This window comes from Typopeltis vanoorti, chromosome 19 (genome assembly GCF_054136105.1).
Source record: "Typopeltis vanoorti isolate ZY-2024b chromosome 19, IOZ_Tvanoo_1.0, whole genome shotgun sequence".
NCBI classification, from domain to species: Eukaryota; Metazoa; Arthropoda; class Arachnida; order Uropygi; family Thelyphonidae; genus Typopeltis; species Typopeltis vanoorti.
In genome coordinates this window covers 101,130,969-101,149,054 of record NC_143567.1, presented here as the reverse complement: position 1 = coordinate 101,149,054, position 18,086 = coordinate 101,130,969, and the positions used below count along the sequence as shown (strand labels likewise).

Sequence of the window (18,086 nt, the reverse complement as noted above, 5' to 3'; positions counted from 1 at the left end):
AACATAAATACATTAAAAATCCTTAAGCCCACCAAAGGTATTAATTTTTATTTATTTATTTATGTTTACATAATCTGGAAACCTTGTTCTAGAGGCCAAACATAGAACTTTTTCAACTCTTCATGCCTTCAGTAAGCAGGGTGGTGGTCTCACACCAGAAGATGAAGTCCATCTCACTTGAAGACAGTTGTAAACATCCATGTCCATGGTAGGATTTGAACCCATATAATTCACTATTATATGGGTTCAAATAATTCACTCCCCAAATCCCTACCATCCTCAATTTCCTGAAGCACATTTCAATCAGTATGATACTTAGCTTGTAATTTCTTCTGCCAGGAGCATCTTATACATTAAACTGGCAGCCATTATCGTTGCCCACAATGTCACTCTATAGAAAGCATCCTGAATGACCTCTATATCATCTTTATCAACTTTTTCCCTCTTCAATTCAGCATTATTGGGAAATAGCTGGATATTCCCCTGAAATTATTCTTAGTTGCATTAGTTTTGTGCTGGGTCTAGTATTGAGCAGCAGTTCTCATGTTGAGCCTTAGCTAAATACTAGGATTGCTACTGCTGTTCAACTTGTATGTTAATGATATTGTTAGTCAGCCACTGCCCATGTTACCATCTTATGAAATATTTAGAATACAAAAGGGTGGGTAATTCTTAGAATGATAGTCTAGTAGTCAAGATGATCAAGGCACATTTCTAAAGTGCAGTCAAATGGCATTCCTCGAGCTTGAATATGCAAGTCTCATGATGGATGGTTGGATGAATGCAAGCAGGTACTATGTACCTATTCACATAAATCCAGATGCATCACAACACATCCTACAGCTTCTGTCTAAGACTGAATTTGGCTATGCAGTGAGTATCAAGACCCATGGAATTTGATCTTGCAATTATACTTGGAAATAAAATCATTTGTTTGTATAAAAATTTCAAAATACTTCTAATAAATACAAAAAGGAGATAACAATGAACAAGAGAAATGAGATACCACAAATAGTTCTGCAAACATTTTGATGTGCAATTTTTTATTTTTTTATTTTTTTATTATTATTTTTTTTTAATAGCAGGAAAGAAAATCAGTGTCCCATTTATAATTTAAATGCAGAATATGTGAAAAGTTAAATTTTTTGAGAGTTGCCAGGATAAAATATAGTGTGTGGAAATGTGTAAAAATAAGAATATAAAATAAAGAAAGAAAATAAATTATTTTGAAAGTCACATTGAAGAATTATTATTTATTATGTTATCTTTTTCTTTTCTTTTAAAAAAAAAAAAAAAAAAAAAGATATGAACAGCAACAGCAGCAGCCTCAAGCCCCTGTGATGAGGCCTTCATCACAGTCCAGCAATGTTATAGGGCCTTCCCAAGGAGACCCATCTGGTTACTCATCCCATCGTTATCCTTCTGGGCAGCAGATTGTGTCACGTGATGGAATGACTTCGCAACCAGTCACTGGATTTCAAGGAAGACCAGCAATGTCTCCTAGCCAATATCCAGCACCAAACAGTCAGTCTACAGCTCAGTCACCATATCCACAAGTTCAGCAAGATAGCTATCGAGGTCCAGAAAGCTCACACAATTTCCAGGTAAATTAATTTTTTATTGGATTTCTTAGTAATTAGTGATGTTACTAATTTATCTTAAATACAAAAAAAATTAAATTAAAAAAAGTAAAAACTTGAATAAAAAAATAGCAGTGTTTTGAAATAGCATGATTTTCGAAGAAACAAAATCGTGAATATCAAAATCTTCACAAAATTAGTACTGAGACTATATACAGGGTGTTCGGGATAAATTTGACATATTTATAATTAATTATATTTTTCCGTAAGTTACATGTATTAACACACACTTCTCTTCATTTAAAAGTTTGGACCCTTCTTCATTCATACACAAGATGTCAGAAAGGATGGATAGCTGGAACCCACCTGAATCATGGAAGAGAATAACTTGTATCATGATGATTCGTGCCCGCCATCAAAATAAGGATATTACGACTGCTGCCCAATGCTCCCTGAATACAGTAAAAACAATCAGGCATGAACTAGAGACTTGCAATGGTGACTACGAGGATGTAGCAAGAAGAAAGATCCCTAGCAGACGATCTGATTGCGTTCGTACAGCAGAATTCCTCGCAAATCTGCAGGAACAGGTGTTGAAGAACCCTGGCATTGGAATTCGGGCTTTGTTCGTGGAGTTGCTAACTGTAGTCAAGCCCTGGATAACAAGGGTAGCCAATGGTAGGCCGTATGTATGGCAGCAGGATTCGGCCCCTTGCCACACCTCTGGGAAAAGTCAAAAATGGTTGTCTGAAAATTACTACGACTTCACCAGTCCAAATGTTTGGCCTCCAAACTCCCCAGACCTTAACCCCATGGATTATTTTTGTATGGGGCGCAGTTGAAAAAGACACCAATCGCACTTCCAGTAATACAAAAGCCCAGTTAATGGATAAAATTAAAACAGTTTTTGCGGCCCTTCCCAGGGAGACTGTAGCATCAGCTTGTTCGAAGTTCCGAAGCAGAATTGAAGCTGTGATCGATGCTAATGGTGGTTATTTTGAGTAAATCTTGTTGATAGTATTGTAATTAACTCTGCCTGTAATGTTTTTTTGTCAATTCATTAAATTTAATAGATACAAAGAAGATTTTCTTTTTCCTTACGAAACTGTCAAATTTATCCCGAACACCCTGTATAACCTTCAATAGGAAATATAAACAGCTCAAGAGAAAATTATGTAAAGCCATCTTTGAATTTAGAAAGAACTTAGAAAATACTGATTTTTGATTAGTCTGTTGTCATAGTTGTGAAAGCTACCATTATTCTGAAGAGAATGTGCCCAATTTTCTCCTCTACATAAAGTAGTATCTTCAGAGTTTGTATGAGCTGTTTTTTAATTTTAAAAAAATCATGATGAAAAATAGATTTGAAATAATGCCACATTGCTGCCTATTCTTCGTATGGATCCTAAATTTTGACACACTCTTGAAAATGCATAATTCATAATGCTGTGCAATAATAGCAAAGCTTATTGGGTGACAGAGCTACCCATCTTACCAGCCAAATGCTAATATAAAATTTTAATTTATATTAAAAAAGTAATTAAAAAGACACACACAGCTGTGTATATTTAGATGGAGATGACAAAATATTTGGAGCCAAAACATATAAGAGAAAGATGTTGAGAATGAAGCTTAATTATGTGAAATTAAATACAGGAAAACCTCGTTTAGCGTGATTAATTAATCCATCAGTTAATGCATGCTAAGCAAAATCGCGTTAAGCAAATACAATAAACAATAAGAATAATTATAATTGATCCATCAGTTAGTGTAAATTTGGGAAAAAAATTACAGTGTAATATTAGAGGATAGAATCATCAAAGTTAATAAAAATTAATTGCTTAAATTTTTATTTAATGTCTAAACATTTAATTGAGCTACTTTTTTATAAAAAAAATTAAGTAAAGATGTCTGGAATCATGCTTGGCTTTTTCATCTTGTCATTCAATTTGCAATAGCTGGTGATGGCTTTATCAAGATTTCAGAGGACCTCAAAGCATCATTCCATATCAGGATCAGCATCAAACAAAATTTCCTTAGCATACTCTGTGATTGAAAACTAGCTCAAGTTATTATGCAGTTAGCTTCTTAATCGTAACATTCTCTTCTTGTTTGCATTCCTTATCTTCTTCATATGCACTCTGTTCTTCTAGTTGAAGGAGATCATTCTCACTTAACTGTTCTGAAGGGAATCGAGTAAGTTTCTCACATCTTCATTATCCATTTCATTAAATCCAAGTTCTTTTCTGATTGTGCTGATTTATTTAATAATATTAGATTTTGCACATGATAAATAATAAATTTAGTTTTGATAAAATAATATAAACTTGAGTTTAAAGTCTATGCATTGCCTCCTAATAAAAGCGTAAAAATAAAAGATGATCTTTAGACACTATATCCTGTTGAAATGCTTCAGTTTTAGTGAGGAAAGTTTTTGTTGGCATATGCTTTCAAAAGAGACCAATTTCATTGATATTGAATATTTGCCGATTGTCATAATCACCCTCCTGAATTATCCTTTGCAATTCTTTAGGCAGCACCAGCAGATTCCCCAGTTATTCTTACATTATGCAGTCCAGTTCGATTTTTAAAACAGTCAAACCATCTTAAACTTGCAGTAAAGCTTTTACATTCCTCTTGAAATTTGGGTCTCTTTCAATGAGGTAAAAATATTGAGAGCTTTTGTCTGAATATTCTCTGTACTGAGAGGTATTCTTTTTTTTTGGTTATAATCCTCAAAACAGAGTGATAGAAGATGCTCTATCTCAATCATTAAATGGCTTCTATTTTGGGTGATATGCATACTTAAAGAAGCAGTAGCAACTTTTCCTTGTTCTTTGTATTATTTGCTCTTATTTAATATAGTCCAAACTGAAGACTCGCTGTATCCAAGGTCTCGCACAGTCATTGTATTACTAGTGCCAGTTTCATGTCTCTTAATGACTTCCAGCTTTTCCGCTCGCTGCAGATTGGCGACAGAAAATTTCTGTGGCCAATCTGCAGTAAAAAAATTGCATTAACTGATTAATCACTCGCTTAAAGCGGGAAATAGAAGGAGATGAAGAATCAAGTGGACTATAGATTTTGAAGGATTAAGAATTAAAATTATGGAAAGAAAAAAGAAGTATAAATCATGTATATACTAGTCAAGTATATACATGACTAGCAACATGATAGTGCTAGTTTTCATGGAATCATTGTTAGTCAATAAATGATGCAAAACTATGAGCTCGCTGAGTGGTTTAGGATTATGTATTAAAAGGAGTTGAGTTTGGTCAATTCATGAATAATGGGAAGTAGTTTATTTTGTTTATTATTATTATTTTGTGACACCTCGAAGGAGACTGAAGGCTCATTGAGGGAGGACTACAACTCTTCGTTTCCACCAACTACATCGAACCTCTACCACCATCATCATCTACATCAACGCATCTATTGCTCACTATTATTATTTTTGTCTGTAAATTGTGCGTGTTCTGAAGGGCTGATTTGTCTGTGGGATAAAAAACCCGAGTTTCTGGGAGAAAAACTCTGCTACCTCCATATGAGATCAGCTAACTCACCTTTAATTGAAAAAATCCATATAAAGATTCCTCCCATCACGACAAGAATCGAACTTAGACCTTTCCCCCAGTCGAAAGTTGCAACGTATACGTCATCCTTCCAGTTTCGCTATGGACGCACTGGTTAATTGCCAAGAGGATGAGATTACATAGGTTGCTATGCTAACTTTGCTGTTATCAGTTTGCAACTAATAGAGACAGTTGAAAAGATGTAATTGCACTTGTTAGGCAAGGGTTATTCTGCCTTCTTTTAGTGTGAAGGTCATGTGTGTGCGACATGTGTCAAATTTTCTAAATATGCCAAATATAGTTTGGTTCATAACAAACTTTTGTTTCTCTTTAAAAATGGCAAATATTTGTGCAGTTCCTGGATGTAAAAATCATACTATTAAAAAATCTAAAAACTCTGAAAATCATATTCAGTTTTCAGATAAACAAATATGTATTTAAATAAAATTTGTAGGTTTCATCCTAAAGATTTTTTTACAGATTTCCTTTCAAGCATCCTAATATCTTAAATTTATGGATTCAAGCTATAGTTAATTCTGTCTAATGACTTCAGTAACTACAGTCATTAATTAAAAAAAAAAAATACTTTAAACCATCACCAATATGGTTTAAAGTAAATTGGGGAAATGATGAGATCCTCTCCTCTTGCTGGTCTAGAAACTTTGACCAGTGATATAAACAAGCTCTGAAATCATGTTAGTACAACTTCAGTGTTGCAAATTTTGTACTTATTTTACAAATCAGCTGTGTTATTTCTCTTATTTATTCACTTGTAAAAAAAAAAAGTATTTAGTTCAATTTCACTGTAGTTACTGGGTATGCCAATCTTCCCTTTCTCCCATTTGAAATATCTGCATCGAGAACGAATTATCATGTAGTCCACAACAATGTTCATACAAAAAATATGATACATGATAGCTGGTAGTTGATGGTGTAACATAGATGGCCAACTAGAAGTTATCATAGTTGTCATTCAACCTGTTAATACATAATCCTAAACCATGCAACAAGCTCATAGACAGTTTTCCATATTTGTTATCTAATGAAGAGTTCCATAAAATCACTTTTAAATTAATAAAAATGAGGAGCATGCATTTAGGTAGATTTACTCCAAAGTAGCATTTCTTATTTTCATTTTCAGACTCTAGCTCTGTAAATTCTAGATTGAATCCACAAGTCCAAATTTTGTGTGTTTTTAGTGAGTTTGTGGGGTAGATGTGTAGTCAAAAATCACTTTTGATTGATGCCTTTCCTTTAGGAAAAAATTGCTTCTTGCTCAAATCACGAACTCAAGCCTTATACTTGACCTATATAAAGCATTCAACAAATGTAAAACAGTCATCAACAGATCTAAATCTGATTTCATAAAGGCCAACAGCAGAAAACTTGCTTCCTCTCCAAATGAAAGCCATGCCTTTTGATTCCTTGTTAAGACCATTGGATACAACTTCTGCTCACCTGTACTTCCATCTCTCAATCTCTCTTTTTCTCTCTCTCTCTCTCTCTCACCCTGATGGCACTACTATCATTTCATCCAAGATAAAGCTGACCTCTTAGCATCATTCTTTTACTCTTACTCTGCATAGATGACCAAGACAAACCACTTAAATGCTAAAGTTTTCTTGTCCTAATGTCATATCTTCAGGTGTTCTCAAATGCTGTGCTTCAGAGCTAACACCTGTCCTATATTGTCTCTATCTCTACAATCTCTTATACATAGCTGGTATTTATCCTAATGTGTGGAAACAATTAGTCCAAAAAGAGCAATAAGTCTACTGTCATCCTACTGATCAATCACCATCATCTCAATTCTCTTTAAAATAATGGAGAAAACAATCAATAGCTAACTTCTTGATTACTTAGAGGCCCACCAATTAATCATTAACCACCAATATGGATTCCACCATTCAAATCCACAGCTGACTTCTTAGCTTGTATCACCCGCCACTAGACACATGCCATGGAAAGGTTCAGAGAAATGTATGCTGCCACTTTTGACATTTTGAGAGCTTTTGGCCATGTCTGGCATCAAGGCCTGCTAAACAAATTTCCATCCTTTGATCTACCTGCTGCCCTCTGTTATTGAGTAGTCAGCTTTCTCTCCTTTCATTCACTGCATGTCATGGTGGATGGTTCACTTCATGCTTCACCACCAATGCCAGTGAGACAGTGACTCACTACTCTGTCCTATCACCTGCTCTTTTTCCTGTTCATAAATGCAGGACCATACTTCTGCACAAGTGCATGATGTTCTAGCTTTGGCCTAAGAATTAGGACCAATTTGGGGGGGGGGGGGGGGAACAATGAGATTTATAATCGCAGAATTAAAAGTATAAACAATTAAAATTGAACATAAAAAGTTGGTTGTTTTCTGTTAAATTTCCTATATCACTATAATATGTATATGTATGTATATATATATATAACTCAGAAAAAGAGTGTCATTGCTTCAAGTAGATTATATGCCCTTTTTTTAAAAACAAGAATGCAAATACTATATTTATTTATTTAGACACTGCATCAAGATGCTAATTAATTCATTTATTTAAAGCTTAATTTGACTTGATTTTTCGTTTATGTATTTAAAGTAAATCTAGATCATTTGAAATTTATTTTTTGCTAAATCTTAAATTGTTGAAAACATTGATAATTTCTTTCTTTAAATGTTTAAAGAATTATTATATTGCTCTGTTTATGGTTTTAATTGATGTTATATATAATTTTTAGAATTTATATTATCATGTACTTTAAATCTCCTTAAAACTCGGCACCAAAGGCACTAGAGTCTAGCGCCTCGGGCCCTGAAAAGTGTAAGTATGGCCCTGCATAAATGACCTACTCACAATCACCACTGATCCTGTTCACAGCTGGGTTGATGATAGTACTCTTCATTTATCATACTCATTTGACCAACCATGCATTGCCCAAACATCCCAAATCACAGACAAGATTATATAGTCACTTTCAGTACTACCGAAATGCAGTTTTGCTTTTTTTTCTTGCATGAGAGATCTCAGCTTTCCTATCCTTACCTTTAGTAATCCAAGACAGGGTCAAATCTCTCTGCTTGGACTAACATGTACCTCTAGTCTTTCCTAGCATTTCACATCACATCAGTAGCTTCCTCAACATCCAAAAAATTAGGCAAAACAAAGGTAAGAATATATAAATCAGTAGTCAGACCAATTTTGACATATGCACGTGAAATAAGAATAGAAACATCAAAAATATAACACAAATACATATCAAATGAAAACATTAAGAAAAATAGTTAAAATACCAAAATTTAGTACAGCAAAAAATTAAAAGATTTATGAAGAATGTCAACTACAACCCATAAATTTATTGATAAAAAAGAGAAAGGTTAGAATGGAATTAACATGTTAAGAGGATCAACCAAAAAAAAAAAACCAGTTAAACTAGCAAAAGACTGGAAACCAAGTGCAAAATAATCAGTTGGCAGACCATGATGCTTTGATGCAGATAGGCTGTAATCTATGGACTATCTGCATCAAAGTATTGGATATGCAACAAGTTGAAGCTTAGAGCAAAAAGAAAAGATTCTCTTTTACCAAAATGTTTTACACCCTCTTAACTCTATACATATCCAAAGTCCACTATCTTTAGAATACTGCTTGCATATTTGGGTTGCTATAACTAAAACTTCTCTAAACATTCTTGATGCTGTTCAGAGGTGAGCAGTTTGGTTCATGGATCATTCCTCCACCTGTTAATACAAGAGCAATAGCTGCTCAGCTCCTTTTTCAATCCAACTACAAACTCACTGAACCTGCTTTTCCCCCTTTGTTTTATTCCATCCATCCCTGTCCTCTGGAATAGTCTTCTTCACAAAGTATTCCCAAAACAACTACAACCTGCAACTCTTAAAGAAAGGGGAGAGGCACTGATTGTGCTTTTAAGTTCATATGAGATCAATCAACATTTAAAAAAAAAAAAAAAGTAGCCATAATTAGTTGTGTTCTGTAATTTTCATCCCTTTGTCCTGGACAGCCTTTTGAAAAATGAAGAAAGCTGCTTTTTTTTTTTTTTTTTTTTTTCTTCTGTGTATTTAGTATATTCACATATCGAGTCTTTTTAGGATCATAACTGGTGTGCCATGTGACAATAGCAAATGAGAGAGAGTTAAAAAAAAATGAACACATACTTAAAAAGAAGAAAAAATGCATTTTTGAATGAGTACATAAAGCATTGTGCATTGGATCAGAGAAATTCTCATTTTCTCTTTAATTTAATTTCTTTTTTTTTTTATGATGCACTCCATTTCATTTTTGAGAGAGAAAGAGAGAGAGTAGCATTTTGATAGCTAAAAGTGATAAAATAGTATTGTCATTGAGGATTATATGACCTCTTCCTGGTTTTAAAATTTGATATGGTACAACTGAATGATTTGTTTGCTGTTTATGATGTTAGTTATTGATATCATAATTAAATTACTATAAAATTGTCACGTGATATAGAATGAATGATAATTGCAGAAAATAAGTTTTTAGCACAATAGATATATGTTATAAGGACCATATGCCTTGTTCATGTTCAAGTCATTCAGGATTCTTCTGATTTCTTGCAAAAGATGCGACATGGGGTGAGTAGTAGTACATTTTTCAAGAGTAGTTCTTGGTGGCGTGAGGGAATACTCTGTCATAGTCATCAATTCAGGAATTAAAAGATAGGAATGATACCAGTAGAAAAAGTAGATCAACTCTATCGTTGGACGATGTTACATAATTACCATATGCATGTAAGAGCACTGGAAGCATGGGCAGGCAGAAGGTATGGCAGAATGACATTGTCTAGAGACCAGAAAGCACAATTGCCATTCTGGAGGCAAGTTTGTGGAATTTAGCTGCTTTTATTTATTTATTTATTTTTTTTTTTTCACTTGTGAGCTGGAATGTAAGTTGAGTATAATGCTGAAGTTTTAGTCCTAAGCCATTTGTGATATGCTGAAGTTTGTTTATAGACTAGCAGTAGTCAGATCATGGAAAGGAGGAGTAGAAGTCATGGAAGATCATCCCATTTAGCACACTCTTGAAGATACTTCACATACAAACTTTGTTTACTTACAATTGAGTAAAGGATTAAACAAGAATATATTTTCTTGGCAAGTATAATTTACTTTGTAACCAAATGTGCGTGTGTGGGGGGGGACTGTACAACTATCCTGCACACTTAAACTTCCTACAACAACATCAACATCATCAAATTCCTGCCATGTACCCTCAAGGGGTGTACAGGATATGACAGTACTACATGAAAAATTACATCATTACTAACTTCCTATCTACAATTTTCCTCCAAATCAGTCTGTTACTTGTCAAGACTCCAACATTATCAGATCTTATATTTCTATGGTCTAAGGCACTTTGTACTGTATCAATCCATCTATATCTTGGTCTTCCTCTGGGTCGTTTTCCTGCCAACCTGGCAGAGAACACTTGTTTTGCTAATCTTCTAATTTTGCTAATCCTCTCCCATTCTATTTAAGTGACCATACCATCTGAGATTAGCTCTGCTAACGCATTCCTGGATGCTGACAATGTCAAGTTCTTTCCTAATATCCTCATTTTTAATATGATATTGCCATTGATGCCATCTGTTCACGCCTCTAATCTTTCTCAGGACTCTCATATCTGCGGTCTCTAGTCTTTGGTCAAGTGTTTTACTTCTGACCCAGCTCTCAGATCCATAAGTTAAAATTGGTTTGAACACAGTCTTGTATACAGCTAATTTAGTGTTCCGACTAATTTCTTTCTTATTCCATATGAATTTATTCAATTGACTTCCCACCATACCAGCTTTGCTGATTCTGTTGTCTATTTCTATATTTAGTTTACCATCTTCAGTAAAAATTGTGCCTAAGTAGCTGAAATGTTTTACTTGTTCCACAGGTTCTCCATTCACAACACAGTTGACATTTTCAATGATTCTGCCTATTTTCATTGTCTTTGTCTTTTTATTGCTGACCTTCATACCATATCTATTACAACAGCTATTCAATTTAGTCAGAGAATCTTGCAGACTTGTAGCGGATTTATTTAGAAGTATAACATCATCCGCATAAAGCAAAGAGCTGACATTAACATCTCCAATTTTGATATCAGGTTTAATACCACATTCCTTCATAATGTGATCCATATAGATAATGAATAACAGAGGGGATAATGTACATCCTTGTCTCACACCAGATTTAACATTAAACCATCTTCCTGTACTTCCTTCAATTCTAACTGCTGACTCACAACTCAAATAAAGACTAAGTATTGCTTGATATAATGCCCCATTGACACCATATAACTGCAGCGCATTGAATAGCTTCTCTCTTGGCACCTTGTCATATGCCTTTTCCAAATCGACAAAACTTAAATACAGATCTTTGTTATATTCCCATGCTTTCTCGACTATTTGTCGTAAAGTGAAGATCTGATCCTGACAGCCTCTATTTGGCCTGAATCCAGCTTGTTCTTCACCAAGCTTTTCTTCCACAATTCTTCTCAACTGTTTCTCAAGTATACTTGCATAGATCTTGCCAGGAACACTCAGTAGGGAAATACCTCTGTAATTCTCACATTCAGTTTTATTTCCCTTTTTATATATGGGTACTATGAGAGCTCTACTCCAATCATCGGGAATTCGTCCCTCTGTCCAGGCTTTCTGAACTATGCAGTGCAGCCACTGTAAGACTCTTATACCACCATACTTCAGCATTTCTGGTCGAATATCATCTACTCCTGCTGCCTTTCCACATTTCAAGCCTTTGATGGCTTTTTCTACTTCAAGTATGGATATGTATTCCTGACTGCATGCCTGGTCAGTGTTTTTTATCACTGTGCTGTCATCACTGCTTGTTTCATTTAGCAGTTTTTCAAAGTAATTACTCCATACTTCAAGGATATCTTTTTCTCCTGTTTTCATTTCACCTTTATCATCTCTAATTCCTTTTATAGTACTCTTTCCTCCATTCCTAAGCTTCTTCAACAACCTCCAGAATATTTTGCCACCTTCTTGATATTTATTTTCTATATTCTTGCCAAAGTCCTCCCATGACTTTTGTTTAGCTAGTTTTACACACTGTTTAGCTTTCTTACATTTGTCTCTGTATTCTGTAAGAGTAAAAGCTGACTTATTCGCCAGGAACTTTTGATATGCTTTCTTCTTTTCCTTCACTGCCTCTTTAACTTCCTGTGTCCACCAGGGAGTTCTGATTTTTTTATCCTTGCACACAACTTCACCACATGCCTCTCTGGCAGAATCAATCAATGTTTCCTTCAGAGTTTGCCACTGAATCTCCAAGGTTTGATTCCTGTTCTCAAACTCTTTCATTTTCTTTTCAATAATATTTCTGTATTTTAGTCTACAGTTCACATCTGAGAGCTGCTCAACTTTTATTCGCTTTAAAACTTTTGTACAAGTTATTCTTTTCAATATGAAATTCAATTTTATTCTGCTCAAGACTAAATAGTGATCACTTCCAATTTCAAATCCTCTGTACACTCTGGTGTCCTGCACCAGGGAGAAAACATCACTATCAACAATAACAGTCAGTGAGACTTTTCTTATTCCTAGCCTCTTCTCTCCATGTGAATTTGTGCACATTTTTATGTTGGAACATGGTGTTAGTAATAACCAGTCCATGTCCTGAGCAGAAATCCAACAGATATTTGCCATTATTATTAGCTTTGCTCTTTTCTCCAAATTTTCCCAAAATATTTTTGTATGTCTCACAATCATTTCCTACTCTACTATTTAGATCCCCAACAAGGACCAACTTTTCCTTTTTCATTGTGTCAGTTGCTTTTTCTAAAGCCTCAAAAAATTCCTCCACTTCTACCTTAGTAGAACCTTCTGTGGGACCATAGGCACAAATAAGTCTCATTGTCCAGTTCCCCATTCTCATATTTGCCCACATTACTCTACTTGAGACTGACTGCCATTCAAGAAGATTAGCCTCGTATTTTGTGTTGAATACTATGGCTACTCCTTCTTTTCCTTGATTGTCATTGCCTGAATATAACATTTTGTATTTATTGCTCAGAAAGATCTCACCAGTTTTGATCTTTTTTGTTTCAGTCACCCCTATTATGTCGATCTGATACTTATCTAATTCCTTTAAACTTCCTATTAATATTTATTTAAAAAAATAAATAATATTCTTAAATCTGCATAACTGTCAATTTATTTTTATGCAGATAAATTATAATTAAATTGAAATTCAGAATATTCAAGCATAATAAAAGATTATTCATAATTTTGCAATGCATTAAAGGTAATGCAACAATCAAGAAAAGTAGGAGTAAGCATAAGGAACACTGTTGGTGAAGAAGTAGCAAAATTATAGTAACAGTAACTGAAAGGATGATTAATAAAATCTTTATTTTTAACAGTGGTAATCATTTTGCATTTACTTGTTATGGTTTTCTGACTTGATATTATCTCTCTTCTCCAACCAACAGGCTATGGGTTTTTGAATCCCATGGTGACTTGGTTGTCTGTGAATGTCTTGGTGGTAGACCATTTCAGTTGCCTGATGTTGAGTTTACCAATGTTAGAAAGCTGAAATGGCTTCAGGTTTCTAACATTGGTAAACTCAATGTTAGAAACAAATGAAGTGGCTTCATTCAGATAATTTTTATTGCAAAAATGCCATCCAAAATGATTCAATAATATCTAGCTAGGGGATTTTAATAATTTCTCTTAGCTAGATATAATTAAATAAAATTTGGTATTTATAATTTCTTTTGAAATTTAAGTCATTTCAATTTGTGGCCCTTTGTAGTGGGCCAAAACAAATTATATTCTATCCTACCTAAACAAAAAAACAGATTAATCTATCATAAACTGTGACATGACTTTTCATGACATGTCAAATTTTACAGAAGTGCTTGCTGCCATGTGATGGAGCTCTTTGAGTACCATAACTTTGTCACAGAAATAATAGTTCTCACAAAGATGGAATTGTTGAAAATCAAAAATGAATTCAACACAACAGTTTCATACTATATTGTATGTAAACTGTTATAAGATCCAGCCAATGCAATGTTTTTATCATATATGTATACATTATAGTACAGTAAATTGGTCTTAGATTCAAGACTGGTTGAAGAAAATCAACCAGTCTTGAATCCTCCACCCTCCACGCTTACACATTTACATTTTCTCCAGATAATAGGATTATTCTATCTGGTTGATAAAATTTAATGAAATTTTATATTCAGGGTATATTAAACTTTGGGAGGGGGAGTCATTTCAATTTTAGTTTCAATCACACCACTTTAGTGACATAATTAGGTATGACAAAACATTAGTACATATATGCCAAAAACTAGCTTTGCCTGTTTTGGGCACATGTGCCCTAAGTTCATTTATGATAATGAACTCACGATAACAAAAATATTATAAACACACTTTTATCCTAATTGTTTACACCCTCATGTAATATATTATTTGAGCTTTCAGTTTTGCTGAAAGTTTCTTTTGGAAAAGACAAGTTACTGTGAAAACAGGTAATGCAGGGCTTTTGTTGTTGTATATATTAAAAACAATTTGATCTACATTTTTTAGTCATTTATGCTAATTTTAAGAATGTTAAAATTTGCAGTTTCACTTGAAACAAAATAATGCCAAGACTTATTGTTTATAACTGCCATATAATTAGGTGTGTTTGTATGTAAGAAAATTTAATATTTAGACAAAGGGCCATTTGAGTACTTGGTAGGGATTTATTCAAAACAAATACTGAATCACAGCTTGCCATTACTTCCTAGCCACAGATGTCCAGACTGCAGTCCACTCTTATACAGAGGCTTCTACCTAAGAGTTCTCCAACAGCTCAAGTAGGTTATCAGACCTATTATTTGGGTTCACATACTAACATACTGGAATATTTGCAATCATTTACCCAATATGCATTATTGGCTTGGATCAGCTTAAGATAAGACAACTAACACCATTAACCTAAATTTTAAATGTAGAATTGGCCAGATCTCTTATTATTACAAATTTTCTGTTTCCAATAACTTTTTTTGCATGATATTTAGCTCTTTTTCTTTCATGCATGTAAGGGTTTATTAATAAATGCCATTTATAATGCTTTATTTTTGCTATTTTCATGCATATAGATTCAACATTCAGTTGAATATATATGCATTATTCACTTTGCTTATTAACTTAGCATATATGTGATATTTGCAGCTTTGTTCTAGTGTTTATTTATTTTAATCTACAGAAACATGGATTCTTGAAATATTGTTTTGAATATTTTCTAGAATTATCCTAGTGGTCAGCAAAATATGTATAGCCAAGCTGTACCTCCACCAAATAAAGTGGCACCACCAAGTAGTATTCCACAGTCAATGTATCAACGAGAAGTATTTTCTATGGGAGGGAAACGGCATCCAGAATATTCCAAGTCACACATACCATCTCAGGATCAGTATCATATTGGAACCTATGGCCAACAACAGACTCAGGGACCTTATGGAGGTAATTTCCATTTTTTAGATACATTCCTTCTTTCTCTGGGAAATTACTGAGATTTGAAACAAGAATAAATGTATATTTATTCTTGTTTTAAATCTCAGTAGACATAAATATTCATGATTTTTGCATCATGTTTTGTAATTTCATTAATATCATGAATAATTTAATTTTAGATCAGTTATTTATTTTTTTAATCTGAGTAGATGAAGTCTCTTTCTCTATATTTTCTAGTTTACCTACTGCTTATATTTCAATTATTTACCTATTAATTTTAACTTCCTGTCAACACTTTTCTTCAAAATTATTAGTTGTTTATTATATTAGATCTTTCTCTGTTTTTATGTTGCTAGGCATCAAACATCTGTGTTACTAACCTTACCTCTCTCATTCTTTTGAAGTGACCACACCATAATAGATTAGTTCTGCCTATATACATTCCTGAATACCAACAATATTAGGTTTCTTTCTAATATCTTAATTTGATTATGGTTCTTTCCATTGGTTCCATGTATTCACTCTACTTATTTTCCTTTTATCGTGTGTAGTCTCTGATCAATTCTTATTTCTAATCCATTTCTCAGTAAAATAAAAGCTAGTTCAACCTTCCCACCAGCCAAAGTAATGAAATACACAAAACCACCTTAAGATTTTTCATGGTTCAAAACAAGAGCTGCTTCCCTATCTTTTCACCCTACTCTGCCTTTAATCATTTAAAGCAGGGCTGTCCAAAGTACTTCCCCTGGGCCGCATGTGGCCCGCGGTGTGATTTTGTGCAGCCCGCCTGTGGGTTTTGGTTTTCACAAGCAAAAAAAATAAAATAACAGTTTGAATTGAATGCATATTCAATTCAAACTTAAATATTTTAATTCTATTGCTAATCGATAATCTCGATGTTGATAATTTTATTTGGTATTTTTACATCATTATATACCCACGTGTTTTTCAAATATTAGATGTGTCAAAGAAGCATCTTACACTGTTTTGTTCCAATGTGCATGCTCTGGGCGCTCACAGGAAACGTGAGTGCACGATTAGTGTTGTTCGTTTGTTCAGCTTTCGAGGTTGTGTCACTGCTGCTTACCAAATTACTAGATACACATTGTGATGTGGCCCTCTGATAAATTTTTTTTCTAATGTGGCCCTCAGATTACCTAAGGTTGGATAGCCCTGACTTAAAGCTGTTAATGGATTAACTATACTGGAGCGACCTTTATCCGATTATCCGAAAGTATGCGATTTTACTTGGAATTTCCTTTATTCCAAGAAATTCTCCTTCAATATTTTAACTTTTTGCTTTACAGTTTTTGTTTGCATGGATGAACCGATTTAGCCGGTGAGAAAATAAAATGTTATCTATTTTGAAATGTTGACAGTCTTAACAGTGAATACCTACTAATATTAATTTTGTCATCTTTTATTTTCAAATCAATGCAATGGAACAAGGTGATTACGTTCTTTCATTGTATTGATAATATTGCAGAAATTTTCACTAATTTCAAATAACATTTATTGACATAAATATGATTTGAACATTTTTCCTCCTTGCAAAATTCAGTTAAGTGGTTATCATCGTATGTATGAGTTATTCAGTTTTTATGAATAAATGTTAAATTGAATTACTTGCTTTCCCAGTTGTGAGACTTTTTTAATTTAATATCGAAAATTTATATCAAGTTATATTTCCATAGAACCTCAGTCTCCCTCTAGCTTAATATTGCAACAAATGAATTTTTTTGTGGGATGCTCATTTCAGAATAATAGCCAGTGCTTAACTGTTAGATATTTGGTTTAAAAAAAAAAAATATATATATAATATATAAAGATAAGCCAAAATTTGAAACGTTTTTTTGTCTTACCGGCTTACCAGTCCGGAACTTGGGGAGGAGGGGGTGTTGGCTGCTGTAGGTGCCAGGGGGCAGAGCCTTTGTCTGATTCCAATTGCATCCCCAGGAACTGAATTATAAATACTTTGTCTGATTTTGTAGTGTTTGGAGAAAAGAAAAGAGTATTGTGGTGTCTTGAAACAGGTCCCTCTAAAATTATACTCTTTCTTTGCAATTTGACTATTCCAATTACTACCTTCTTTTCCATCAGTTGTTTAGCTATTTGCTGAAATTATTCTAAGTTATACAAATCTTTTCACATTATATTTTCACTCTTTTATATTTATGCCATAAAAGAAAGTTTAGTTTTGAGTGTTACTTTTTTAAGTTTTGGAATATTACTACTTCTACTTCTACTGCTACTGGTTGCCATTTTTGAAAATAAGCTGTGTCTTATTTTAATACTAGCTAATAACCCTCTACTTCAGCAGCAAGATGAAGGTGGAGATAACTCACAACTATTAAGAAAGAATGAACATCATCAGAAGTCAAAAGAATCCCAAGCAGTAGTGTAGTATATATCAGAAATTTCTTGTTTCGTTTTTATCTGTTTG

The 18,086-nt window shown here is 33.7% G+C and overlaps 1 protein-coding gene across 5 annotated transcripts in view; it reads left to right on the top strand.

The window, feature by feature from the left end:
• osa (trithorax group protein osa) overlaps positions 1–18,086 on the top strand; it is a 561,898-nt gene that overhangs the window by 498,023 nt on the left and 45,789 nt on the right. For 4 of the 5 annotated variants that reach the window (XM_090409351.1, XM_090409350.1, XM_090409348.1 and 1 more), the window contains 3 exons: positions 1,304–1,604; positions 14,935–15,003; positions 15,436–15,652. In XM_090409351.1, the coding sequence (XP_090265477.1) occupies positions 1,304–1,604; positions 14,935–15,003; positions 15,436–15,652 (587 nt within the window). The remainder of the gene's footprint in view (positions 1–1,303; positions 1,605–14,934; positions 15,004–15,435; positions 15,653–18,086) is intronic. The other variant, XM_090409349.1, reaches the window with a different exon arrangement.